Here is a 26201-nt window from a genome sequence, read left to right as displayed (position 1 = left end):
ATCCCAGACTTGTGTGAGAAGAGAGGAAAGGGAAAGGAAGACCCGCCGACCCGCCAGCAGGTGACTAGGGTGCGAGCTCCTTTGTGTAGGGAAACCGGGTTGGACCTGGCCGCGTAGTTGGGAGCGGGAGGTAGATAGACGGCTGGCTGGTCGGGAAGGCGTCCCGCGGGGACTCGTGGGTTATCTCGGAGTCCAGGGGCGTGTCGGAACGGGAATAGGTCTGACAGCTGTTTTTCTTTTATCGTTCAGGACGTGTAGGTCTCTAGTAGACTGGACAACTTCGTAGGAAGACGGGACCTTGAGGAGCAGATGGAGCGCGCACACACCATATGTCAAGACGGCGTGTCCTCAGGAGGTATTAAAAAGCCTCCTTTGTCCCCTTAGCGCTGCTGCCCCAGGCGACCCGCGCGCCGAAAGCCCTTCCTCCTGTAACTGAAGCGTGACCAGTACTGTGTAGGATCAGAAGGGTGAAAGCCGCTGACGGTGAAGGAACAGCACCGAGAGCATGAAACCCGGAAAACAAGGACTGGCTGTTCCTAGGCTCCTTGTTTTGAACCGGATAGGCTGCGTTGATATATGCCCACTGTTCACGTAGAGAGTCGCAGCTCTAGCCAGGGAGATCTCTTTCCGGATTTGTTTTGTTTTGTTTTGTTTTGTTTTTAGTGTGTTACTTCCGAGGGGGAATCAACATGGGGCCGTGAGTTGATATTGCTTAGACTTGTGTTTGATTCCTGGCTCTGCTCTTGTAGAGATTGTGGCCTTGGGTGAGTTACTTTATAGTTTTCTACCTCAAATTTCTTCATCTGGAACATGGAGAAGAAGAATAACATTGTTATGTTGGTTGTGGATGTTTTTGTGCGTACTTTATTACATGCTTTATAAGTAAAGCATTTAGCACAAGTGTCTTAATATGTAAGAAATGTTCAACAAAGTTGCTTGCCATTATGAAACAATGAACATGGGTGCTTAGTCCTTGGGATACTGAAACTTGCTTCTGTTTCTGTGCAGAACTGAGGATGCTTAAACTTTCCTCTTTAATACCCAGCAGTATTTGTTAGCAGTTCTTGTTAGTTTGTGTGAGTTTTGAAGTACTTATTCAACTCTGGTGTCTTAACTCTTAAGGAGTTTGCGATTTCTGAGAAAGACAATGAATTTAGTGTTCTTGTTTTCCTCTGAGTTCTTATGATCATGGATTACTGGCAATTAGAAAACTTAAGCTGAGACAATCCCTGGGTTAAGATTTATTGTTACTTCAAAAATAAAACTAAGTTTGGTGACACATGCTACAGTGAAGTGTCTAGTCTAGGCCTAGTTTTGTTTCTTTTAAAATAAGTGATGATATGGAAGTTCTGGATCATCACCTAGATCAAGTCAAAGGGTAATTCTACAACTTCTTTATTGTCTGCCCCAAATAATATTTAAACATTTAGCTATTACCCATACTGGTTTGATCCCTCTGCTTGGTAATTTCACCTGTCTGCTTATGGTGTGTGCATCTGTGGAAGGATTCAATTAAGAGGAAATGGATATAGCAGAGAAAAGGAATAATATATCTAAGGCTCCTGAGAAAACAAGAGGAGATAGGAGTCAATGAGTAATGGTAAGAAAAACAAATGATATAGGGTTATTCTGTGTATTGTATGTCTATTTCTCTCTCATGCTAGCTTTTCTCTTCAATGGGATATACACCAACCATAAGAGAGTTCAGATGTCTAGTCTTTGGGAGAGATGGTGGGGGGTTCTGGGGACCAAATTCAAGGCCTTGCAGATACCAGGCAAGTGTTCTACCACTGAGTACATTCCAAGCCCTTTTTATTTTTTTTTATTTTGAAACAGAATCTTGATAAGTTGCTGAGGTTGGCCTTGAACTTGTGGTCCTCCTGCCTCAGCTTCTCAAGTACCTGGGATTACAGGCATGTGCCACCAAGCCTAGGCAGATGTCTATTATTGGATAGATGAGTAAGTTTTTGGACTCTCTCCCACAGTGATTTTCATGTATGTATATGTTTATGAACCCTATAGCATAGATGTTGAATCTACTTAAGAAACCTAATTAACTGAAGTGCGGTAGTTAAAAAGTATAGAATTTGTGTAAGGGAGATTTCATCTAGTCTGGTAAAGCTATTGAAGCATTCTTTTCAACAGAGATGTGCTTTTGTGATGTTATGTAAGCATAGATAAAATACTGCTGGCTCAAAAACATGAAATAGATAAATCAGATTCTCTCTTTTGTTCTTTTTGAATAGTAACCTGGTCAGGAACTATTTTTATATCAGTGTCCAACCTAAAAGGTTGATAATCTTTGATTTTAGTTGTCAGATCCTCTAGTTTTATAAATCATAGCAAATATCTAACAATTCAGCTGGCCACAAAGTTCTGGGAAAAAGAGACACTCTGTTCCTTCTTGAAGTGCTTGCTGTTGCCAGAATTAGAAGCCCTTGTCTTTTCTTGTGAAATTTCCTTTTTATTTTCCTTAGGTGTTTTAGCTCATTTGGAAAGATTAGAGGCTCAAGTGAACAAATCTCATAAAAAATCTGAAGAACTGCAGAGTGCTCAGGCAGAGGAAAGTGCTCTTGAAACGAAGATTCACCAACTGAGGCACATTCGAGATAAACTGAGGGCTGAAGTGAAGCAACGGCAAGCTAGAGTGAGTAGGAGGGTAATGTCGGCAGACTTTTCTGGGGTGTAGAGGACAATAATACTCCAGCTGTTGACAAATCTGTATAATATGTTTTACTTGTGATCTTACTATATTGTTTTCAGTCTTTAATGCTTCAAATGATCAAACCTGTAGAGTTGCAGCTGATTATCAACTAACAAGTCAGGCACTTGTGATGGGTCAGGCAAATTCTTTATAACGTTCCCCCAGCCTGCCCTTACTAACATCTAGGCCTCTTAACTCAATCTCAGCAGACTTGAGTCATTTGTATTTTTGTCAATAGTACCATCTTTCTATCACCCAGACTCAAAAACCTCACAGTAAACATCAACCCTTCCCTTCCTTCTTGTCAGTTTCTTTTGTAGCCAAGGTCCAGTCAGCAAGGCCTGTCATATTTTCCTTTATTGTCTTTGCCTTTACTCTCTCCATTGCCATAGCTCAAGTATTTTCCATATATGTAGTAAATATTTATCAGGAATTGGATACTAGGATTACTAGGGTAGTCTGGTAGTTGGAGGTCTCTTGGAGTATTTCTACTTTCTAATCCTACCGGTGTCATAAAACACCAAATTGTTCCTTGCCCAAATCCACCAATAACCATTTATTGCCCACAGGACGACATCAGCTTTCCATCTTTTTCTCTCCATTTCTCTTTCCCTCCCTTCCCTCTCTTTTCCTTAACTCCCTTCTCATTTTCCTTCTTAACTCCTTTCCTTTCTTTGCTTTATTGAAATAAACTATATAAAGTGCACAAATAGGGTGAATATTTTTTACAGAGTGAACACGCCCAGTTATCTACCATACAGATCAAAAGTGTAGAATGTTACCAGTGCCCCAGAATTCTCCCTTTTGCCTCCTAGTCATTTCTTCAAAGTAACCACTATTCTGATTTGGGTCACCAAGATTGGTTTTACCTGGTTTTGAACTGTATATAAACATAAAAAGTATCAACTCTTTTATGTCTGATTTTATTTGCTAAATGTTATGAGATTCATCCATTCTGTTTGCATGTAGTAGTAATTCTTTTTATTGCCATATAATTCTGTTTTATGAATGTATGACAGTTTACCCATTCCGTTGATACCGTGTGGGTCATTTGGGTTGCTTCATTTTGGGATGATTGTGAATATTGCTGCCACAAACATTCTCACTCCTTTCTTTTAGTATAAAAATATGCACTTTTCTATTAGGTTCACACCTAATAGAACTGCTGAGATATAGGGCATGTATACTGCCAGTATTTGAAAGCACTTGTGGCAGTTTTACATTCCCAAGTGTGTTATAAGATTTCTATTATTTTGTGTCTTTACCTTTACCATACTTTGTTATATCAGTTTTAAAAGTTTGTCATTTTGGTAGGGGTGTAATAGTATCTCACTGTGGATTAATTTGTATTTGCTTCATCACTAATGATGTTAAATACAGACAGCCCTTTGTATCCATGTATTCCATGTTTGTGGATTCAACCAACCATGATGGGTCAGAAATATTCAAGAAAAAAAAATGCATCTGTACCGAACATGCCCACAATTTTTGGTGGGGGTGTGTGTGCTGGGTATTGAACCCAGGGACATTTTACCACTGAACTATGTCCCAGCCCTTTTTCTTTTTTATTTTGAGACAGGGTCTTACTAAGCTACTGAGGTCCTCACTGAGTTGCTGAGGCTGGCCTCAAACTTGTGAACCTCCTGCCTCAGCCTTCTAAGTCACTGGGACTATAGGCATGTGCCACTGTGACCAGTCAGACTTTTCTTGCTATCATGGTATTCTCTAAATGATACAATATAACAACTCTTTATATAATACTGCATATTTGTCATATTAAGTATTATAAGTAATCTAGGGGTGAGTTAAAGTATGGGAGGTTGTTTGTACATTATATGCAAATACTATGACATTTTATGTAAGGGAACAGTCCCCCTTGGATAGTAAAATCTCTGTTGTGAAGTATGCTTTTTCAGACTTTTGCACAATTTTTATTTGTTGTCTTTTGAATGTGGGATTCTTTACATATTTTGGATATGAGTTCTTTGAGTATATGTGTTAGAATCTTCCCTTACTCTGTCATGGTGTTTCATGATGAAAAGACATTCTCTGTTTAATGAAATTCAGTTTAGGAATTTAGCTGTATGTTTTGTGCTCTTTGTTTACTGTTTAATGAATCTTTTTCTAACTTGTGATCATGATGTATTCTTTGTTATTTTCTTTATTTTTAAGCTTTGCTGTTTCATACTTTAGAATTTCAGTCCATTTAATTTGTTGTCATGTGATAGAAGTCATGCTGCTTTTCTTTGTTTGTTTGTTTTCCATATGGATATCCAGTTCATCCAGCACTTCTTGAAAAGACCACTCTTTGCCTGTTATATTCTAGGGGATCTGCTTCTGGATTCTTTTCTGCTCCATTGTTCTATTTGTCCATCTTTGCCTCAGCCAGAAGTTTATTTACTATAAGTCTTGATACCCATAGTACATGTCCTCTTGAGAATTATCTTGGCTGTTCTTGACCTCTTGAATTCCCCATAAATTTTTTTTCTTTTTTTCCCCCCACCCCTCCCACCCCTCTTTTCCCTCTATACAGTCCCTCATTCCTCCATTCTTGCCCCCCTCCCACCCCCATTACGTGTCTCATCCACTTATCAGCGAGATCATTCGTCCTTTGGTTTTTTGAGATTGGCTTATCTCACTTAGCATGATATTCTCCAATTTCATCCATTTGCCTGCAAATGCCATAATTTTATTATTCTTTATAGCTGAGTAATATTCCATTTTATATATATATATATATATATATATATATATATATATATATATCACAGTTTCTTTATCCATTCATCAATTGAAGGACATCTAGGTTGGTTCCACAGCACAGTCTGGCTATTGTGAATTGAGCAGCTATGAACATTGATGTGGCAGTATTACTGTAGTATGCTGATTTTAAGTCCTTTGGGTATAGGCCGAGGAGTGGGATAGCTGGGTCAAATGGTGGGTCCATTCCAAGTTTTCTAAGGAATCTCCACACTGTTTTCCAGAGTGGCTGCACTAATTTGCATCCCCACCAGCAATGTATGAGTGTACCTTTTTCCCCACATCCTCGCCAACACCTATTGTTGATTGTATTCTTGATAATCGCCATTCTAATTGGGGTGAGATGGAATCTTAGTGTAGTTTTGATTTGCATTTCTCTTGTTACTAAAGATGGTGAACATTTTTTTATATGTTTGTTGATTGCTTGTAGATCTTCTGTGAAGCGTCTGTTCGTATCCTTAGCCCATTTGTTGATTGGGTTATTTGTATTCTTGGTGTAGAGTTTTTTGAGTTCTTTATAGATTCTGGAAATTAGTGCTCTATCTGAAGTATGAGTGGCAAAGATATTCTCTCACTCTATAGACTCTCTCTTCGCATTGCTGATAATTTCCTTTGCTGAGAGAAAGCTATTTAGTTTGAATCTATCCCGGTTATTGATTCTTGCTTTTATTTCTTGTGCTATGGGAGTCCTGTTAAGGAAGTCTGATCCTAAGCCAACAAGGTGAAGATTTGGACCTACTTTTTCTTCTATAAGATGCAGGGTCTCTGGTCTGATTTCAAGGTCCTTGATCCATTGTGAGTTGAGTTTTGTGCAGGGTGAGAGATAGGGGTTTAGTTTCATTCTGTTGCATATGGATTTCCAGTTTTCCCAGCACCATTTGTTGAAGAGGCTATCTTTTCTCCATTGCATATTTTTGGCACCTTTGTCTAGTATGAGAAAATTGTATTTATTTGGGTTTGTGTCTGTGTCCTCTATTCTGTACCATTGATCTTCTTGTCTATTTTGGTGCCGATACCATGCCGTTTTTGTTACTATTGTTTTGTAGTATGGTTGAAGGTCTGGTATTGCGATACCCCGTTTCATTCTTCCTGCTAAGGAAGCTATTCTGGGTTTCTTATTCTTCTAGATGGAATTCCCCATAAATTTAGGAATTGGCTGCCACTTTCAAAAATGAACCTCTTCATTTTTATTGGAATGATATTGAATTTATAGATCAATTTGGGGAGAACTTGCCTCTTTATAGTACTTCATCTTCCAGTCAGTGTACATGGTATATCTTTCGATTTAATTTTGGTTGACTTTTCTCAGTAATGTATATGGTTTTATATGTAGAGGTTTTAAACCTTATGTATTTAATCTGGATGTTACTGTACATGGCAAGGATCAGCAGATTTCTGTAGAGGGCCATGTGTTTTAGGATTTGTGAACCATATGATCTCCATGGCAGTTGCTCAGTTCTGCTGTTACAGCATGAAAGACAGTATGTAAAATAGGTATGGTGTTAGCCAGTGAACCCTTCTTTACAAAACAAGCAGCTAGCTGGGTTTGACCCATAAAATGCGATTTGGTGACCCCTGATATATGGTATTATCATTTGGAAGTTTTATTCCTAATGTATTATATAGAAATACATATGATCTTATATATGACAACTTCACTAAATCCACATAGCCTAATAGTTTATCTTTCTATTTTAGAGAATTTTTACTTTTGGAATTATGTCACATGCAAACAGTAAGTCTTATTTCTTCCTTTCCAGTCCTTGAAACTTTTGTTTTTCATACTTAATTCACTGACTAAGATCTCTTCTATGTTGAATAGAGTCATAGGGTCAGTCTTTTTGCTCTAAATTTGTACCCTTTATCAAATTAAAGAAATATTCTTGTATTTCTAATTTTCTATGAGTTTTAATCTTGATCAAGTATTGAATTTTATTACTATTTTACTGTACATAATAAGGTGATCCTATGATTTTGCCCTTTATTAATGTGTAAAATACATTAATTGATATTTGAGAAATCACCTGTACTTTCTTGGAATAAACCTAACTGGTTTGATGTATTATCCTTTTTATATAGTACTGAATCTGATATTTGCCAATAGAATTTTTACATCTAAATTCATGACAGAGATTGCCCTCGTTTTTTTCATTAGTTTTTCTGTGATTGGTATCACAGAGCAGGTTGAGACATTTTTCTTCTTTTTCTATTCTCTGGAAGAGTTTATATAAAATTGGTGTTATTTTCCCTTAAAATTTTGTAAAGAATTCCCTGGTAAAGCCCCTTGGGCCTTCTCTGTGGGAAGGCTTTGAATTTCTGATTCAGTTTCACTGATCAGCATACTACTATTCAGATTTCTATTTCTTCTTAGGTCACTTTTGGTAAGTTGTATTTTTCAAAGAATTTGTCCATTTCATATAAACTCTCATATTTAGATTTGCTCGAAACTTTTTTTTTTTTTTCACAATTTACTGTCTTGTGAATAAGAAGATCTAATTTTTTATTCTGATATTAGTAATTTGGGCTCATTCTTACTCTCTTTTTCCTTACCCCTGTTATGTTTAATCACTTGTGTGCCTTTTCAGGGAACCAGCTTTACGCTTTGTTAATGTTCTGTGTTTGTTTTTTGTTTTTTGGGTTTTTTTGTTTTGTTTTTTGTTTTTGTGGTGCTGGGGATCTAACCCAGGGCCTTGTGCTTGCAAGGCAAGCACTCTACCAACTGAGCTATCTCCCCAGCCCTCTGTGTTTTTTTTTTTAGTTTCGTTGACTTATGTGCTCTGCTTCCTCTGGATTTAAATTACTTTATTTTAGGTTCTGAGGATGCATACTTATTGCCTTCTTTTATGTGTATTTAAGATTATAAAGTTTCCTGTTAAACACGGCCTTTGCTATATACCACAAGTTCTCCTATTTTCATTGTCATTTCAATCTAAGACATTTTTAATTTTCAGTTGTGATATTTTCTTTGGCCTATAGGTTTTAGAAGCGTATTGCTTAATTTCCAAAACTTTGGGTATTTGTTAGTTATTTGTTTTAGTTACTGATTTACAGCTTAATTCCACTATGGTGAGAGAATATGACCCATCATATTATCAGTTTTGGTAAATATTTCATGAGCATTAAATGTGGATTTTACATTTGTTGGGTACTGTATTCGATATATATCAAATAGATCAAATGGGTTCATCATGTTTAGTTTTTCATTTTTTAAATTATTTTTGTTTTTTTAGATATATATGATAGTATAGTTTGACATATAATATGTACATGGAGTATAACTTATTCTAATTAGGATCCTGTTTTTATGGTTGAACATGATATGTGGAGTTTCACTTATGGTATATTCATATGTGAGCATAGGAAAGGTATATCTGATTCATCCTACTGTCTTTCCTATTCCCACCCCCTCTCCCTTCCCTTCATTCCCTTTGTCTAATCCAATGAATTTCTATTATTCCGTCCCCCTCTTATTGTGTGTTAGCATCTGCATATCACAGAGAATTTTCAGTCTTTGTATTTTTGGGATTGACTTATTTCACTTAGCATTATAGTCTCCAGTTCCATCCATTTACAGGCAAATGCCATAATTTCATCCTTCTTTATGACTGAGTAATATTCCATTGTGTGTATATATACCACATTTTCTTTATCCATTCATATCTTGAAGGGCGTCTAGTTTGGTTCCATAGTTTGGCTCTTGTGAATTGAGCTACTATACACATTGATGTGGCTGTGTCATTGTAGTATGCTGATTTTAAGCCCTTTGAGTATGTACCAAAGAGTGGGTCAAATGGTGGTTCCATTCCAAGTTTTGTGAGGAATCTCCACATTGCTTTCCAGAATAGTTGCACCAATTTGCATTCCCACCAGCAGTGTATGAATGTGCCTTTTCCCCCATATCCTCACCAACATTTAATGTTACTTATATTTTTAGCTGTAGATGGACCCAATATCTTTTTTTTTTTTTTTTTATGTAGTGCTGAGAATCAAACCCAGTGCCTCACACATGCTAGGCGAGTGCTCTACCACCGAGCCACAAACCAGCCCATACTTGTATTCTTGATAATTGCCATTCGGACTGGAGTAATATGAAATCTCAGTTGTTTCAATTTGCATTTCCGTAGAGCTAGAGAAGTTGAACATTTTTTCATACATTTGTTGACCATTTGTATTTCTTCTGTCATCATGTTTAAATATTTTACATCCTTACTGATTTACCTATTTTATCAGTTACTGAGATTAGATTTGTTAAAATCTCCCCCTATGGTTATGGATCTTTTTAATCTTTTTCTTTCTTTCTTTTTCTGTATGTTTTAGGTACAAATTTAGGATTACTGTATCTTCCTGATTGAGTTAATCTTTTATTATGAAATGTTCCTTATTGTTGTTTTGTTAAATTTTTTGTCTTTAGGTCTTTATTAAATGTTAGTACAACTTTTTTCTTTTTTCGCAGGGCTGGGGCTAGAACTCAGGGCCTTATGCAAGCTAGGTGAGCCCTTTACCACCACACCACACCCCGAGGCGAACAACTTTTTTGGTTAGAGTTTGCATCATAAACATATCTTTCTACTCTCAGTCTTTCAGTGCTCTTATATTTGAAATATTCCTATTGGTGGGGGGCAGATAAGAGAAGAATGGAGGAACTTTGTTTTGTGTAGAGGGAAATGAGGGGAGGGGTTGAGGTGGGGGAAGGAAAGAGTGGGATGAGACAGACATCATTACCCTGTGTACATGTATGATTACATGAGTGGTGTGAATCTATATTGTGCACAACCATAGAAATGAAATGATGTACCCCATTTGTGTACAATGAATTAAAACACAGTTTGTAACAATAAAAATAAATAAATTTAGAAAACATGGTTAATTGCAAAAAAAAAGTATTCCTTATATAATAGTAGCATATAAATATTTTTAATTTAGCCTGTCTTTGTCCTTTTTTTTTTTTTTTTTTTTTTTGTCCAGTATTGGGGATTGAACTCCAGTGCATTCTACCTCTGAGCTATATCCTCAGTCCTTTTTATTTATATTTTATGACAGTATCGTACCGAATTGCCCAGGTCAGCCTCCCAAGTAATTGAGATTACAGGCATGCACTACCACTCCTGGCTCAGTCTTGTGTCTTTTAATTGGAGTATTTAGTTCATGAACTTTTAATGTAATTACCTACATCTCAGTGTATCAGGTTATTATAATTTTTTGTGCTATTTGTTTTATATAGTCAGTATTCCTTTAGAGTTATACACATAGTTAACCTTTTCATTACTCTATTACTTCCTGCATTTTCATATGGGATTATTTTCTTTCACACAAATAGCTCATTTTGGTGCTTTTAGTATAAAATCTGCTGGTAGTACATTTTCTATTTTTGTCTGAAATCATCTTTCATTGTATTTTAAAACTTCGAGCATTTTTTTGCTGTGTATAGAGTTAAAGATTGGAAGTTATTTTTGTTAATACTTCAAATATATCACTGTTTCTGGGTCTGATTAGTCTTATTGTTCGAATATGTGTCTTTTTATTTCCCTCAGATTTCAAGATTTCCGTTGGTTTTCAGCAGTTTTATATCATAATGTGATGTTAGACATTGTTTTCTTTCTTTATTCTGCTTGATGTTTGTAGAACTTAAATCATTAATGGACATTTTTCATTCATTTTGGAAAATTTGGCTATTACCTCATTCTTTTTCTTCTTGGACTTCCATGGTATGGTTGGTTGGTTTTGTTGTTTTCTATGACCTATATGTTTAGGTCCTATATGATTTTCCGATCCATTTTTTTCTTCATATTTGTTTTAATCAGGTTATGAACATACATCTGTTTCACTTCCCTTATCACTTTTTCTTACTATTTAGTTGGCTTTTACTTCTATTAAATTGCTAATTTTTGTTACTAAACTTTTTGATTCTAGGATTGCCATCTGATTTATATGTAAAATTTTAAAAATTTTGTACACACACACAGATTCTAACTCTTTGGTATGAGTTCTCCATCTTTTAACCTATTTTAATCACATACCTGATAACTCAGATAGCAGAATTCCTTGAATCTGTTTCTGTTGTCTTTTATGATTTTTCAGTCATCTGTTTCTCTTTTTGGGTATTCCTGGTAATTTTCTTGATTGAGTAATGAGTATTATATATGGAAAAAATATAGCAGTCTAAAAAGTATTATATTCCTTCAAAGAAAATTTAAGTTTTTTTTTCTTGGCAGGCAGATAACATGTGAATAGATCACCTTGATTTTGTTGAGGTGGTCTAGTTCCCATTTGCCCTCACTCCTAAGGTATAGACTTTTTATAGGACCCTCAGTTGAAAGTTTGAGAGTGTTTTGGGGACAGGTGTATCAAAGCCTCTTTTCCTTGGCAGGTCCTGAACTCCAAACTTTATTCTATCAAAATCTCTGCTTAACAACTTTTTTTTTGTGTAGTTTCTTAGTTCCGAGTCACACGTGCACTGATTAGGAATTAGCAAATGCCAGGAGGGCAAATTACACACAGAATATTGGGTTCCCTTCTCTGTGAAATTTTGACCTGTAGAAAGACCACTTTGGTGACAGTGGTTTCCAGTCTTTGCTCCCCCTATACTGAAACTACTACTCTAGCTTCCTGTTCAGGCCATGCAACTTGAGATACAAATAAGCCAGTTGTCTGAAGGGAAAAACTGCAAGGGAGAGCCAGCTAACTTCAGAGCATTTATCTTTACTCTTCAATCTTGGCTGTTTGGCTTGTTCTCTAATGCCTTCAGTTCATCTTTCAGTTTGCTTGCTTGCTTATTTATATTTGCTATTTTATTCAGCTTGCATAGTTCTCAGAGGGAATTTTAGCCTTATTCCATCTGCTGGGCTGTGGCTAGAAGTGCAAGCGTTGGAATCCTGGCATTTGAAATCCTGCAGCCTCACTCAGAACAGCTTTCCTGGCTTTGCCTCTTCATAGCTATCTGTTGTGCCCACCCAGTGCTCATCCTAGATGTTCCTCACACCCCCACAGTCTTCTTCATTTCCACCCAAACTCGAATTGTTCTTTGGCTTGTAGTTTCTACTCTTCTAGGACACCATGACCCACAGATTCTACTTCTTGAATTCACAGTGCCAACTGAATGGCCACAAGGAGTATTTAGGTCTTGATGCTTTACATAATAGAAACTACTCTGCATTTTGCATTTATCCAGTCAGGTCAGGGCAGGGACTTTGTGATAATACCCCTCAGTATCCAGTTTGATTTGCTGCATATCTTGCAGGCTAACGCATCTTCTGCCAACGTAGAACCTGACCAAACAGTGGAGATCAGTGAGCAAGATGTTTTGGAAAGAAAACAGGAAAACATGAAAGCCATTCTGCAAGCTTATCATTTTACAGGTATAATTTGTCCTGGCCTGATTCATCCTGGGCCCCTGTCGCTCATGAGTTAGTATGCTACCTGTGTTTTTTGTCCTGGACTGTTCCTGAGAATTTATTTTGTAGCCCCTTCCTGCCATCATAAACACACATACAAAGTTGGCATATTGTTCATAGGCATGTTTACCTGTAAGGTAGGTTTCTTTGTGCAGACTGAGCCCATTCATTTTAGCAGGCATCATGTGCCAGACCCTACATTTGAACTTTTTTTTTTTTTCACTTTTGGCCTGCTTTGTGCTATTGGTCATACAATAATTTGAATTCCTCATCTCTCTGTTTTAGCATAGATGGGGATTTTTTCTCCCAACTATGCTACAAGAGGATTGTGGGAAGAACGGGATTAACATGAATTATTTGACACTCGGGGGGAAAAGAAAGGTAAAGGGTAGGGATATAGCTCAGTGGCAGAGCTCTTGCCTAGCATGTTCAGGGTCCTGGGTTCTTTTCCTAATATCATTTAAAAAAAAAAAAAATTTTTTTTTTTTTTTTGAAAATTTTAAAAAGTTTTCCTGAATAGTTTGGTATTTAGTGTGTCTGTCTCTTTCTTTCTTTCTTTCTTTCTTTCTTTCTTTCTTTCTTTCTTTCTTTCTTTCTTTCTTTCTTCCTTTCTTCCTCTCTTCCTCTCTTCCTCTCTTCCTCTCTTCCTCTCTTCCTTTCTTCCTTTCCTTTCTTTCCTTTCTTTCCTTTCTTTCCTTTTTTTTTTTTTTTTTTTGTTCAGGAGATTTAACTTGGGGCACTGAGTGCCCAGGCTGGCCTTGAACTTACAATTCTCCTGTCTGAGTCTTCCCAGTGCCCAGGCTGGCCTTGAACTTACAATTCTCCTGTCTGAGTCTTCCCAGTTGCTGGGATTATAGGCATGAACCCTCACACCTGGCTCAGGTGTTTTTTCCTTCCCACTCTCTTTTTTTTTTTTTTTTTTTTTTTTTTTTTTTTTAGATGTTGATGAATATTTTATTCATTTATTTATATGTAGTGCTGAGAATTGAACCCAGTGCCTTGCACATGCTAGGCAAGTTCTTTACTATTGAGCCACAACTCCAGCCCCTCCTTCCCAATCTTCTGTGGTTTTAACAGTTCAGTCTTAATAATGATCCAGAATCAAGGAGAGGAGCCGTTGATACTCAAGAAGCATTCAGGCACATATGCTAGGCTATGCAAGCTACCAGTGTGCTTATATGAATAAGGTACTACCTTTGCCAGCATTTGTTGATTGGTATCATCTTACTGTTTGTTTCAGGGCTCAGTGGAAAAGTAACCAGCCGTGGAGTCTGTGTCTGTATCAGCACTGCTTTTGAGGGGAACCTACTGGATTCCTATTTTGTGGACCTTGTCATACAGAAGCCGCTCCAAATCCATCACCATTCCATCCCAGTCTTCATTCCTCTTGAAAAAATTGCTGCAAAATACTTACAGACTGATATTCAGCACTTCCTGTTCAGTCTCTGTGAATACCTAAATGCTTATTCTGGGAGGAAGTACCAGGCAGATCAACTTCAGGTATTTTCTAGGATCTTATATACTTTATTTTGTGGACCTGAGATAAAATTAAAAGGAAAACAAAAGGAAAAGTTCTCTTTTGTATTTTAAATATTTCTTAACTCTGAGCCAGAAGTTTATTCATTACCTTTCTGATACTTTCTTAAAAATTTACAATCTATTTTCCACCCCTTTTTTCTTACTCTTTGAAAACTTTGATGATGAAGTGTGAGTCCTGGTTAAGGGATTATGCACTCTCCTGGTGGTCCTCTAACTTTCATCACAAGGTAGTGAAGCATGCTTGCTGTACTTTCAATTCAACCAGAAATTTCAGAGTACATGACTGAGCCTTGAATATAGATGCATAATACCATAGAGGACTGCGATCCATCTTCCCCTTGCAAGCTTTCAAGGCTGTCACAGTCTCAGTGAGTTGAGTTTTTTTTTTTTTTTTTTTTTTTTTTTTTTTTTTTTTTGCAGTACTGGGGATCAAACTTAGGGCCTTGTGCTTGAGAGGCAAGCACTCTACCAGCTGAGCTGTCTCCCCAGCCCTTCAGTGAGTTTTTTTGTTTGTTTGTTTTTTAATGACAAGCATCTTACTATTTCTCAGGCTGGTCTCAAACTGTGGGTCTTAAGTGATATTCCTGCCACAGCCTTCTGAGTAGCTGGGACTAACTGTACTTGGCTTCTTTATCTTATATATGTTTTTCATTAGTCTTTTTTTTTTTTAGGCATTTTTCTGTTCATTTCTTTCTCTGAAATTTAATGAACGGGCTCTCTTTTGGTAGGCATGCTTAAAGCATCACAGCCATTGCCTATGAAGCAGCAGTCCTCATACACTTGCTTTGTTCCTCACCTTCATAGAGTGACTTCGCAGCCCTTCTCACTGGGCCCTTGCAGAGAAACCCCCTGTGCAACTTGCTGTCATTTACTTACAAAGTGGATCTGGGGGATCGGTCATTCCCATTTTGTGCCAGATTGCTATATAAAGACCTCACAAGAACTCTTCCAACTGATGTCACCGTTACATATCAAGGTATGAGGAAAGACACCTCATTGAAGAAATATAATATGCTCTGGTTTATTCACATTGAAGCAGGTAAATCAGGTAGACTACATTAAGTGAACCCCTTGAGACATTTTCTTCTGTTTTCATACTATAAATTTACTCAGTATGACACAAAGAATATTGTTTTTATCATTTTTTCCTTTCTTCTTTGAAAATGGCATATATAATTATCCTAGTTTTTCCCCCTCCTTGCCACACCCAACTCAGCCCATGTTTTTATCTTTTGTTGGAGACCCTCTTGAAGAAAGACTGAATCATAGGGTCATCTGTGGTGAATGGAGCCAAAAGACTCCATTCATTTAAATGTACCATAACAAGTGCGTGTGTGCACGAGCGAGCTTCTATCAGTTAAGCGTGCCATAACAATGTGACATTGGCAATGATGAAAAGTTGAGTAAAATGTATTTAGGAGGCAGAAATTGTAAAGGTGCCACAAGTTTCACATCATAGGTGTTATTTCCCTGGGCAGAGTCTGTTTCAAATCCTGGTCTCAAAATTACATTGGCTTAATAAGGGGCAGACTCTCTCAGCTCCAAACCAAAAAAAGGTGTCCAGAATAGTGGTAATCCAGGTTGTGATTCCCCTAGTTGCACTCAAATGAGACTGAGAAAATCTCTGTTTTTTAGGAATGGAAGCATTGTCCACTGCATGGGAAAAGCATAGAGCATCTCATGAAACATTGTTCTGTACAGTGCCATTGCACCGAGTGTTTGCTTCGTTTTCAAGAGAAGGAGAAAAGCTGGATTTGAGTCTGTCCTAAAATAGTGTTTCCATTGGGAGCACATCTGAAGTGAGTACACTGGTACTGTCCCCAGTCCTGGGTGTGGTCCTAGAACTGAAAACTGAAAGGCTCTGACTCCTTGCTCGGGGACCATCCTTGCTGTAAGGATACCTGCTTCTTCATCAGAATGACAAGAAGCAAATTTGACTCCCATAGGCACTGGAGTTTTTAGACAGTTCTCCATGGTTGATCACTTGTTATCAGTGCTCAGGATCGTCTCTTCTTCTGAGGCATTAATTGATTTAATCTTGTATTTTAGTCCCAAATCAGAACTTTTTGTGGGGTAGTAGGACATATTTTATGAAAGACTAAGGAACATCTCTACCTTTTATGAAAGCTTTGAGTAATTTTGCCTCATTTTCCTAAGACTTTGAAAAGAAACTATTTTTTTAAACAAATATCTTTTTTTTTTTACATTTTGGTGGACCTACATGTAAATGTACATTATATGTGGTGCTGAGAATCGAACCCAGTGCCTCACACATGTTAGGCAAGCACTCTATCACTGAGCCACAACCCCAGCCCCACTAAAAGAAAGTTCTTAGGACACTCCAGATATGGGATAGATCATAGGAAGGGAAGTGTGTTTACTTTGATTTGGAACAGTGGCCACTGTTTTATAAAGAATATGATGTGCCAGAGAACTAAAGATAAAATAATTGGGGTTTTGTGCCTAATATCTTGTTTCCTAAAGCATTTTAGTAGAGAGCTTAGTGCATATAGTCATTTTGAGGAAAAATTGTTGGAATCTTACAAATGGAAATGGACCCTCTTTTTTCATGTCTTCCTTTCCCCTCCTAGAACCTCCAGGCCATGGCTGCACAATCTCACACTCCATCTTCAGGGCCTTTCAGTGTATTGTTTCTCCCTGTAACCATGTGCTGGTACTTACTTTTCCCTGGCTTAGGGCAGGTGGACAGCTGTGAAAACCCAAGTGTAGCTGATCAGGTTCTTCCATCTCAATTCCTGTCCCTCCTTTGCCCATTTACAGATAATAGGTGTTACTTCCTGAGGCCCACAGCTATACTCATGCTTTGCTCTGAAACGGCCACTTCCTGGATCTCACGAATGTTAGGCACTTCCATGTGTGGGAGCTCCAGTGAACACTTGGAAGAGCGCAGCCTGGGCCGACCTTAAAGCAGTTTAAGAATAAAAGGGGCTCAGGTTGTGGATTGGTGGGAGAGCACGTGCCTAGCCCATGTGAGGCACTGGGCTTAATCCTCAGCACCACATAATAAATAAAGTTATTGTGTCCATCTACACTAAAAATTTTAAAAAGAAGAATAAAAGAGATGTCTCAGTTCAAACTCTTCTAAGCATTTGGTTGGGCTGGTGAAGCACTTAGCAGGGTGCATTAACAGAATCTCCTCAATGATTCCATTCAAGTTGAGTAAAGCTTTTAATAAAACAGTCTTGTTCTTTATCAATACCTGTAAATTCTCTTAAAGCAGTAGCAAAGGCGACCATAGCAAGAGCTCAAAAGGCAAGGCAATATTGGAAAGTTTTTTTAACAGGTTAAAAATATAAATGTAGAAGATCTGTTTATATATTTTTCTTTCAGAAATAACCCCCCTCCCTCTACCAGGTGAAAGGAAATATTGCACTTTCTGCTCTCATAACTAAGGTGATTGGGGGTTCCAGAAGAACCTTTCAAGATTACCAGGAACATCAGGACAAGGGCCATTTAACCTAATTGGGACCCTGCGGAGACAATCAGGTCCCACTGGAGCTCTCTTCACAACGAAAGCACTGCTGTCAGGTTCCAGCCGGGAGTGGAGCATTCTCCAGCAGTGTCTAGCTCTGCCACACTCTACTCTTTTTAGCAAAGCTCCTGTACCTGTGCTCCCAGCCCGGGGGCAAAGGCAGCTTCATTCCACCTCTGCTGAATTCTTACTCACAGTGGCCATGGCCTCTCTGGGGGAAGAAGGGCTGAGTTGTAACTGGGGCTCTGGAAGGACTGTTCAGTACTACGCCTAAGACCCCCTACACTGGGGAAGCTACAGGCACACTGAAGAATAGTATGGCCACCCTCAGAGCTGACATATCCACAAACAAATGAAGGCTTAAGATTTTTAAACCTAAAGTCTACGGGAGTGTGCACTTCAACAATTCAGGAACATCAAGATGTGGTCATTGCCCTTTCTGAAGGCCTTTCTTCAGTTCCAAAAAGAAAAAAACCTCTCCCTTCCCACGTGGACCGTTGTGGGATCAGAGGCCATTCAGGAGTTGTCCACCACCTGATGGGGCAGCGTAACAGAGGAGCCATTGGGGAAGGCAGCTGGCTTATCCTTCCCCTTTAAGAAAAAGGTCAGAAGCTCGCCCTTCCCTTTCACAAAGATGGGACCTCGTCTCACAAAGCGAAAGCCGTACTCTCGGAGGATGACCTGCGTTTCTTCTACAACCTGCATGTGAAGGAGAGAGTAAGAGAGCTTAGGGTAAGGGAGGGAGCCTAGACTGTGCTGGGCTGAGGGACTTGGGTGTTTGGGCTGAAAATGTATCCACACAATACTATATTTATGTGACCATAAGGTCCCCGTCAGTGCCGAACTTCAATGCTCTACCCCAGACACCCAAGAGGGCCTGAGGTGAGAACCATGAAACTCAGGGTGACTGGTCCAGAGCCCTTCTCCCTCTCAAAGACAGCCTTAGTCCTCTCTCCCAGTAGGACAGCCTCAGGTCACCCATGCAGAAGACTGCAGTCTGGGAACTTTAACTCTCTATTCTACTCCTTGGGCTCCCATTTCATGGGGCTTTTCTGGCAGACTCAGATGACATACCACGAGTGTTGCAGGGGTTGCTGCTTTCAGCACCAGACATCAGTTCACACCGAAGGGTAAGCGCTTCTCAACTCAAACTCAAACCTAAGTGGCACGAGCACTTTCCTCCCTCTCCTCCCATGCATGACCTTCACCTCACAGTTCTGCCAGCTTCGTGTTCTGGGCCAGTGACAGGAGGCAGTGGTGCAAAGCAGAGCACTCACTGTCCTGCTTTTGTCCTGTTCCCTGTATCTGAGCATGCTGAACATACCTGAATGTTGCCCATGACCCCTGTGGACTCCATCCTGCTGGCCACATTGACTGTGTTGCCCCATATATCGTAGTGTGGTTTCCGGGCTCCAATGACCCCAGCCAGAACCCCTCCTTTGTTCATGCCTGGAGCAGGAGGCATAAAGTTCAGCGCAGCCACATGCCAGGCTTGGCATTATCCTCCCTCAGAAGCCACCAATTCCTCTTTTATAAAAAATTTTCACTTGACCCCCCACCACAAAGCTCCTGATTTTGTAATACTTTGTATTCCTATTGAAGTCATCCCTGAGCTACTTGAAGGCAGAAACTATGTCTCCTATTCATCCTGTCCTCACTAAGTCTATGCAGGTGTTGGCTACCCCAGTACACTGATTTAATCAGTGCAATACTGTCCAGCTTCTAACATACCTAGTACTTAAGGCTTTGCAACTTCATCCAGAAGGAGACCCCCCTCAGTAGGGAATTGGCAAGTGACATTAACCCCTTCAAAAGGCAATCTGCTCTGAGGAGGAAAATCCTTAGCAGGCCCAGAAATACCTTCAAAGTTCAGACAACAGACCCACTTCCTGGCTAGGTCAGAAGGAATGCTAGATTATGAGAGTGTGCCATGAGGCCAGGTCTAGCTCAGCCATTTCATCATTCGGTTTTCAGTTTGGAGACTGGACTAAAGATGCTCCAAATCCTCTCCAGGTCTGTGAGTGTGCGACCTCCCCACCCTAACTGCCTTTCATTTTCCTGAGCCTCTGATCTTTTCCTGCTGATGTCCCTAGCACCAGACGGCCAAGGCAGGTGGCCCAGACCCCTTACCTATGCGCAGCATGAAGTTGTTGAAGGACTGGTTGTTGATGTTCGTAAGTGTATCCTTCATGGCTAGTGCAAAGTCAGCCAGGTCAGCCAGGTGCTGCCAGCGCTCCTTGTCTGACTTTTCCTCCTGTCAAGCAGTGGTGAAAGAATCAGGAGCCACCCAGGCGCTCACCAGAGCAGCCTGCTCTCCTGCTTCCTTCCTGTAGCAGCATTTCAGGGGAGGGGGTCTCTACATCTACTTGGTGGTCTTTCCTTCCTCCTGGAGTCTGCTGCAGCATATTGCTGTGATACGAGTTCACACAGGTCCCTCTAGCAGGTTTAGGACAAAGACTGGCCATGGTGATGGGGAAGACAGGCTCTACCCAACTCAGCTACTTCCTGTCTGTCAGGTTCTTGATCACGACTCAGGTCTCCACGCCCTAAGCCTGGTCTTCAGGTTTTTGTGTAGTTATTTTTGTTTGGATTCCTCAACTAGATTTTAAGCACTTGAGGGTGATGACCCACCTTCAACCTGCTTCGTCAATATTATCCAGAAATTGAGTACTGACATAGTTGTAAAGGTAGAACAGGACCATGTTTTAAGAACAGTGTTTGACACCTGGGTTCCACAAGTCTATATTAACTTAGCAAAGAGCAGATAGCAGCCAGTGAGTTCTCAGGTCTTCCTCTTTAAGTTTTCATTGTTACAGGATTGCATAGAGGGCTCCTGCTCCCCACTTATAAAAGTATGAATCCTGAAGGGGGCATGGTCACAGTGTGCACAAACCACCTCAGGCCTACACTGGAACAGTAGGGAGGTTTGTGTATGTTGTTTCTTGGCTTTCTCAATAAATTCTCTTTTATATCTGTACTGCATGTGCAATGTGTGTCTGGGAGCCCTTTGTACAACACTACTCGGTAACTTATCATTTCCCACATGCTGGGTCTCCTTTTCCCAGGTAGAAGCCTTTGTCTCCTCTCTACATAGTTACTTAGCTAACAAGTTTAGTTACCTTATTGGAGCTGGAAAAGCCATTAGTGTTGACATCTGGGGTGACTCCTGAAGCTGCCATGTAGGTGCTGCCAATGGTTTTGATCTTGGTGATGACCCGGAATTTGGGATTGTCAAGGAGCTGAGGCCAGGGTTAAGGAAAGAGAATTGTCAGTAGAGTCAAGGGAGATGAATGAGCCAACTAACAGACTCTCCCATTTACAAGGACCCACAAAGCATCCAGGAGATGCCAACCTGCTACATGGTCCTTAGCAAACTACCTAACTCTCTGAGCCCCAGTTTCCACAACCTTAACACTGAGAGAAAATTACCAGTCTCCTGGGGTATTTGAACATGTATATAAGCAACTTCCCTGGTATACAAGTTACTCAATAAATGTTTACTGAATCTGAGTGTGAGGGTAGGAGGGATCAGGGCCTCAGGATCTTTGGGTAGTCCTTATTTTTTGAACTTGCAGGTGATTTCTCAGGCTCCCACCTTACCCCTCAGACCCAGCAGTTCCAGACAGCTGCAGAAGTTCTAATGGGGCTTGTCTGGGAAAATGTAGCCAGGCTAGAGTAAATCACTTCTCATTGATTTCTGTCCTGGGATGGGTTAGCTCTGACTGAAGAAGGCAGGAAGGAACTCACTGAGTCGAAATCGGAGATGATCTCGTTGAGGAAGCGCAGACACTCGATGCCACCATTATTGATGCTCTCTTCAGTGTAGAAGTCAGCAAAGTTGGGCAGGGAGGCGAACATGACTCCAATCTCATCATAAGACTGGCTGTATAACTCCTAAAAGGAGGCAGGGCCCACAAGCTCAAAGGATGGCTGCCCCAATGGGGTGATGTGCTGGGGAACTGAATCTGTCTTCCCACACAGTGTACGCTCAGCTTTTGAACTCAGATCTCTCTCTTGATTATCCCAGCTTGGTTGGAAAAATAGCTCGTCACAACTTTGAATAAATGAAAGATAGCTTTCCTGGCTCCTGTAACAGCCGAGCTTTGAGAAAGAGGGTTTTGTGGAAATGGGAACCACTCTGTTTTCAGAAAGCAGGACTCTGGCCAGGCCTCGTCTTCTCAAATGGGGCCTCAGAGATGTGACCTAAAGGAGCGGTGTCTATAGCAGTGCTCTTTATAAGAGGCCTAGGGAATTCTTTTCTGCTAATATTGTTGCTGAGCCCCAAACCATCATGAGAAGACCTGGACCCAGCGGAGCTCCCTGGAAGGAAGAGCAGATGAAGGTAAATGCCTCATGGGTCCAGCCTCCAGACCATGCCCTCACCTCATCTCTCTTCTTGGAACCCAGGAAATGGCGTGCAACATGCTCAGGCAACATGTTGGTGACCAAGGCTTCATTCCAGCGTCGCATCTCATAGACACGTTCCTTTTGGTCATGGACTTCAATCTTCCACAGAAACAGCGTCCTCGCCAGCTTTTCCACCTACAGACACAGACACAGGCAAGGTATGTGCTCTGAAAGCTACCTAAGTGATGGAAAGATAAAGAATGGGGACCTTGGTGGAGGGGATCCTCTTGGAAAAATGAAGGAAGATGGCTAAGTGGCAAAGGAGTAGATCCTGAGAGGATTCACATAATCAAAAAGGCTGTCCCACAGCTGAAGCATGGATCCTGGCCTCTGATTACAGCTGAGATCCAAGAGGCCTTCTGTATGTGCGGGGCCTCCTGGGACCTAATTTTAGCTGCTGGTCTATCTTGGGTAGGTAGAGTGGGGCATTGCAGGGAATCTCCCAGCTCAGGGTGGAGTCCCCACTTCCAATAGGTCCATTTGGCTGAGATGTAACTTGGAAAGAATTTCTTTTCCTGGCAAACCACTGGCAGCACCTGAGCTAACGTGGATTCCTTGTATGGATATTTCCCTGCCCTCTCTGTCTCCCTTCTTTTTTTTTTCTTCCTGTTAACCCAAAACTTCATCAGATCCCTTCTCTTCTGGCTGTGGACAAATACATTAGTGACACCCCCCTCCCCCGCCACATGCCAGGTGAATAGAGAGACTGTGAGTCTAGGCCTAGGGAATAGACGTTATCCCTCCCCCAACCCTCATGCTTCCTTTAACCTCCTGGAGGAGGTCAGAAGGGGAGGTGAAGAACAGATCTCCTTGTATTACTGAGGAAGAAACCACAATATGGAGAATGCAGTGGCCTGCCAAGGGCCACAGGTAATGCTGGATCTAGGAATCTGAGTTCTAGGATCCTGGAACTCTTTTTTGGGAGGCTCTGGTGGGCTTGGGCCAAGAGGACAGGAGGGTGTGTAGGCACTCACGTGGCGGGAGAAGTAGTAAAAGCTCAGCATCATGATGAACATCATCACTGTCATTGAGTACTTAGAAGGCACCAGCGGCAGCCTGCCAGGCATACAAAATACAACTGAAAGAGCGCCCATGCTGCCCTCCTGGAAGGAACTTTTAATTCCCTCCAACTGGGTTTTGTTGTTTCTTGTCACCCTGGGCCTTGGAAGTTTTCCCCACGCTTATGTTCCTTCACATGAAGTCCTTACCTCCTGAGAGCAGCTTTCCTAGGCTATTGGGCTTCTATCTAACAGCCAGCCAGGGCCTGGCCACACAGGGTATTTACATCAGGGCTGCTTCCCAGATGCTTAATCGCTACAGCACCTTACTGATCACAGAAGGCCTTACAACATGTAGGAGTCCACAGAAGGGACTCCTATAGGACTTCACAGCAATGGGACCAGTGCACAGTCTTACCATGGCTTTTTCTAACTTTCACCCATGTTTTTGTGTGGAGCTATATAGTTAATTTCTATTACTGTATGATATTTTACTGCATGAAGATAACACTACAAATTATGTGCCTTTGAAAGGGTGAAATCCAGGGTACTGGCTTCGTGTATTCCCTGTCTCTAGAAGGGCCATAGATGCAGAGACCAAGTGGGGAAACACAGTAGCACTTACCTGTCAGTGCCATTAAGCCCAGGTGTAGAAAATACCTGCATTTTCTCTAAGGCCACCATAGGAAAGCTGTGGGGCAGATAATAGCACATTCAGGCTGCATCTGGGTATAAGAGACTGATGTCCAGCCAAACACTGAGGTATCCCAGTCTTCACTCAAGATGGAAAGGACCTATCCCCAGATCATAGCCAGCCAGTGACATGTCTGAGAACCACAAACCCTGGTTCCCATAAGTCTCTGATGGGCCCTAGAGGCAGAATGCCACCTCCATGCAGGCCCATGACCTTGGAATGGAGACAGGGTAGAAGGAGACCATGCAGTTCCCTAATCAGGCTTCATCTTACTCATGTTCCTGAAAGCGTTTGTGGTCGTATTCATCAAAGATGGGGCACCAGGCATAGAGGTTGATGGCGGCCACCGCACCCGTGACGAGCAGCATGAGTGTGAGCTTCACCATATGGCTGACCTGCACCAGCATGATGGTGGCGATGAGGGATAGCACGGCGATGTAGTTGTAATACTTGGGGTTCTCCAGGCAGCCTCCCTCCAGTTCTGTCCCTGCAGTTCCATTGTAGGGTCCGGTGTAGTACTGGAGACAGCTGAGCTAGCGGCCAGGATGGAAGGGAACAGCAGACACTGTTAGAGAGGCTGTGCCATGGCAGTGACCACTCAGCTGCCTCCTGCGCCTCCCTCAGAAACACTGAGAAGGATGGGGGAGCCATACAGGGACTAATACAAAAGCAGTGTTTGCTGAGAGCCTTACCATTATCTCATTCAATGTTCAGAAAAATTCATTTGTGTTTTTAGTACTGTCCCTATTGCACAGAAGGCTTAGGGGCTGGACTGGGCCAGAGCTGCATAATTAGCAAGCAATAAAGTGAACCAGGAGCCAGGTCCTTAGGTTTCCAATGCAGCATGTTCTTCAGATCACACTGCCACTGCAAGAAGGGCTATGGGCCAGTCAGCCTCCACTACTGCTTCCTATGGTGGCAGCAAATCTGCCCAAACTGCCCTCTGGGAGCTCACTACCTTCACTGGATCCATTGCTGTGCAGATGTGATCAACAGAAAGTATATCAATCAACTGGAGTGAAAAAAAAAAAAAAAGATGGTGTGTATAACTTCCAGCTCATCTGGTTTTGGCAAGGTCTTGGCATATAATTCTAGCACATGCAGAACTAGCACATGCAGAATTATCACCACTAACCCATTTTTTTACCCCTCCATGGGGTGAACTCCAGATGTTCTGCAGGGCATTCATAACCCTGTTAACACCAGCCTCAGGTGTGTTCTGACATGTAAGAGGTCAAGTCAAGGGCTTTTCCCTGTGTGGTGGGCACTGCAGCTCATGGGCATAGTCAGCTCTGCATGTAACTAACCAGACTTCTGATTGACGGTTTCAGCCCTAGAGCTTTTTCACTTACACTACTGCCAGAATAAGTCTCCATGCTGATTTCATTCCTATACTTAAAATTGTTAAAATCCAGCAAATAATATGACAGCATGATACTTGAAGAAAGGACTTTTTAAGAGAGTGCATATGGTACTACCACAAATGGAGGAAGCTGTGACAACTGACGAGAGAACATCATGATAGCTATAAGCACTCAATGCTCAATAAATGCCTAGTGGCTCTAAATCAATAGATCTGAGTTTCCAACTCTGTCCCTTCTTCCTAGGAAAGCATCTGGCTGTCTGCTCACAGAACCTCCAGCTTCTCTATGAACTGAGGAGAACAGAAGATGTTTTTGTCTTCTAGCCATCTGGGCCCTGTGAAGCTTGCTGTTCCTACTGTCCCACCTTTCTAGGAAGTTCTGGCCATGTTCAGAAAGTAAACAGGAGCTCCTTTGATGAAACAGGTTTACCTCCCTGGCCCGGATGGATGCTTGACACTAGCCACAATATAAGGAATGCTTCAGATGTACAGAATGTGTGTGGGTCTGCATTCCCTAAACAGTGAGACATGAAGGAAGGAAACTTGGAAGTGGTATTTAAAACTGCTTTAATTCTTGACTCTTGACTATGTCACTGACTGGCTGTGGATGAAAGTCAATCTTTCTGAGCCTTAGTACTTTCATATGAAACTGTAGATACTGATGTACTTAGCTCAGGACTAGATTCATGGAACTGGGCTCAGACTCTGAGAGAGATCTGCAAGGAAACACGTTAGTCTCAGGTTCCCTGGGCAACAGCAGAAGACCCATTCGTCAGGCTGGAATAATCAGTTTAGGAACTTAAATGCCACTCTGAATCTGTCTGCTTGCAGAGGAATGGACCAACAGACTGC

The 26201-nt window shown here is 41.0% G+C and overlaps 2 protein-coding genes and 1 long non-coding RNA gene across 5 annotated transcripts in view; 2 read left to right on the top strand and 1 right to left on the bottom strand.

The window, feature by feature from the left end:
- CENPO (centromere protein O) lies at positions 1-17885 on the top strand. 2 transcript variants are annotated; one of them, XM_079109640.1, is made up of 7 exons: positions 1-69; positions 250-355; positions 2478-2647; positions 12702-12819; positions 14096-14355; positions 15199-15370; positions 16030-16674. In XM_079109640.1, the coding sequence occupies exons 2-7, from the start codon at positions 310-312 to the stop codon at positions 16161-16163; spliced, it is 900 nt and encodes a 299-aa protein (XP_078965766.1). In that variant the 5' UTR covers positions 1-69; positions 250-309; the 3' UTR covers positions 16164-16674. The 2 variants fall into 2 exon arrangements, with proteins under 2 accessions (XP_078965766.1, XP_078965767.1); XM_079109641.1 differs by lacking the exon at positions 1-69 and adding an exon at positions 17746-17885 and having other exon boundaries at positions 180-355; positions 16030-16193.
- The window catches only part of ADCY3 (adenylate cyclase 3), an 80454-nt gene continuing 71817 nt past the window's right edge, over positions 17565-26201 (bottom strand). For both annotated transcript variants that reach the window (XM_079109625.1, XM_079109626.1), the window contains 9 exons: positions 24260-24519; positions 23918-23983; positions 23269-23350; positions 22271-22429; positions 21635-21781; positions 21007-21126; positions 20018-20141; positions 19212-19336; positions 17565-18586 (listed from right to left, as the gene is read on the bottom strand). In XM_079109625.1, the coding sequence (XP_078965751.1) occupies positions 18404-18586; positions 19212-19336; positions 20018-20141; positions 21007-21126; positions 21635-21781; positions 22271-22429; positions 23269-23350; positions 23918-23983; positions 24260-24519 (1266 nt within the window). In that variant the 3' untranslated portion in view covers positions 17565-18403. The remainder of the gene's footprint in view (positions 18587-19211; positions 19337-20017; positions 20142-21006; positions 21127-21634; positions 21782-22270; positions 22430-23268; positions 23351-23917; positions 23984-24259; positions 24520-26201) is intronic.
- Positions 18580-26135, top strand: LOC306643489. The gene is made up of 3 exons (XR_013758950.1): positions 18580-19017; positions 22295-22452; positions 25594-26135. It is a non-coding gene; the product is annotated as an uncharacterized lncRNA (long non-coding RNA).

Source organism: Sciurus vulgaris (genome assembly GCF_902686455.1).
Source record: "Sciurus vulgaris genome assembly, chromosome: 14".
NCBI lineage: Eukaryota > Metazoa > Chordata > Mammalia > Rodentia > Sciuridae > Sciurus > Sciurus vulgaris.
The sequence above is the reverse complement of the archived record's forward strand: the minus strand, read 5'-3'. Positions and strand labels throughout refer to the sequence as shown.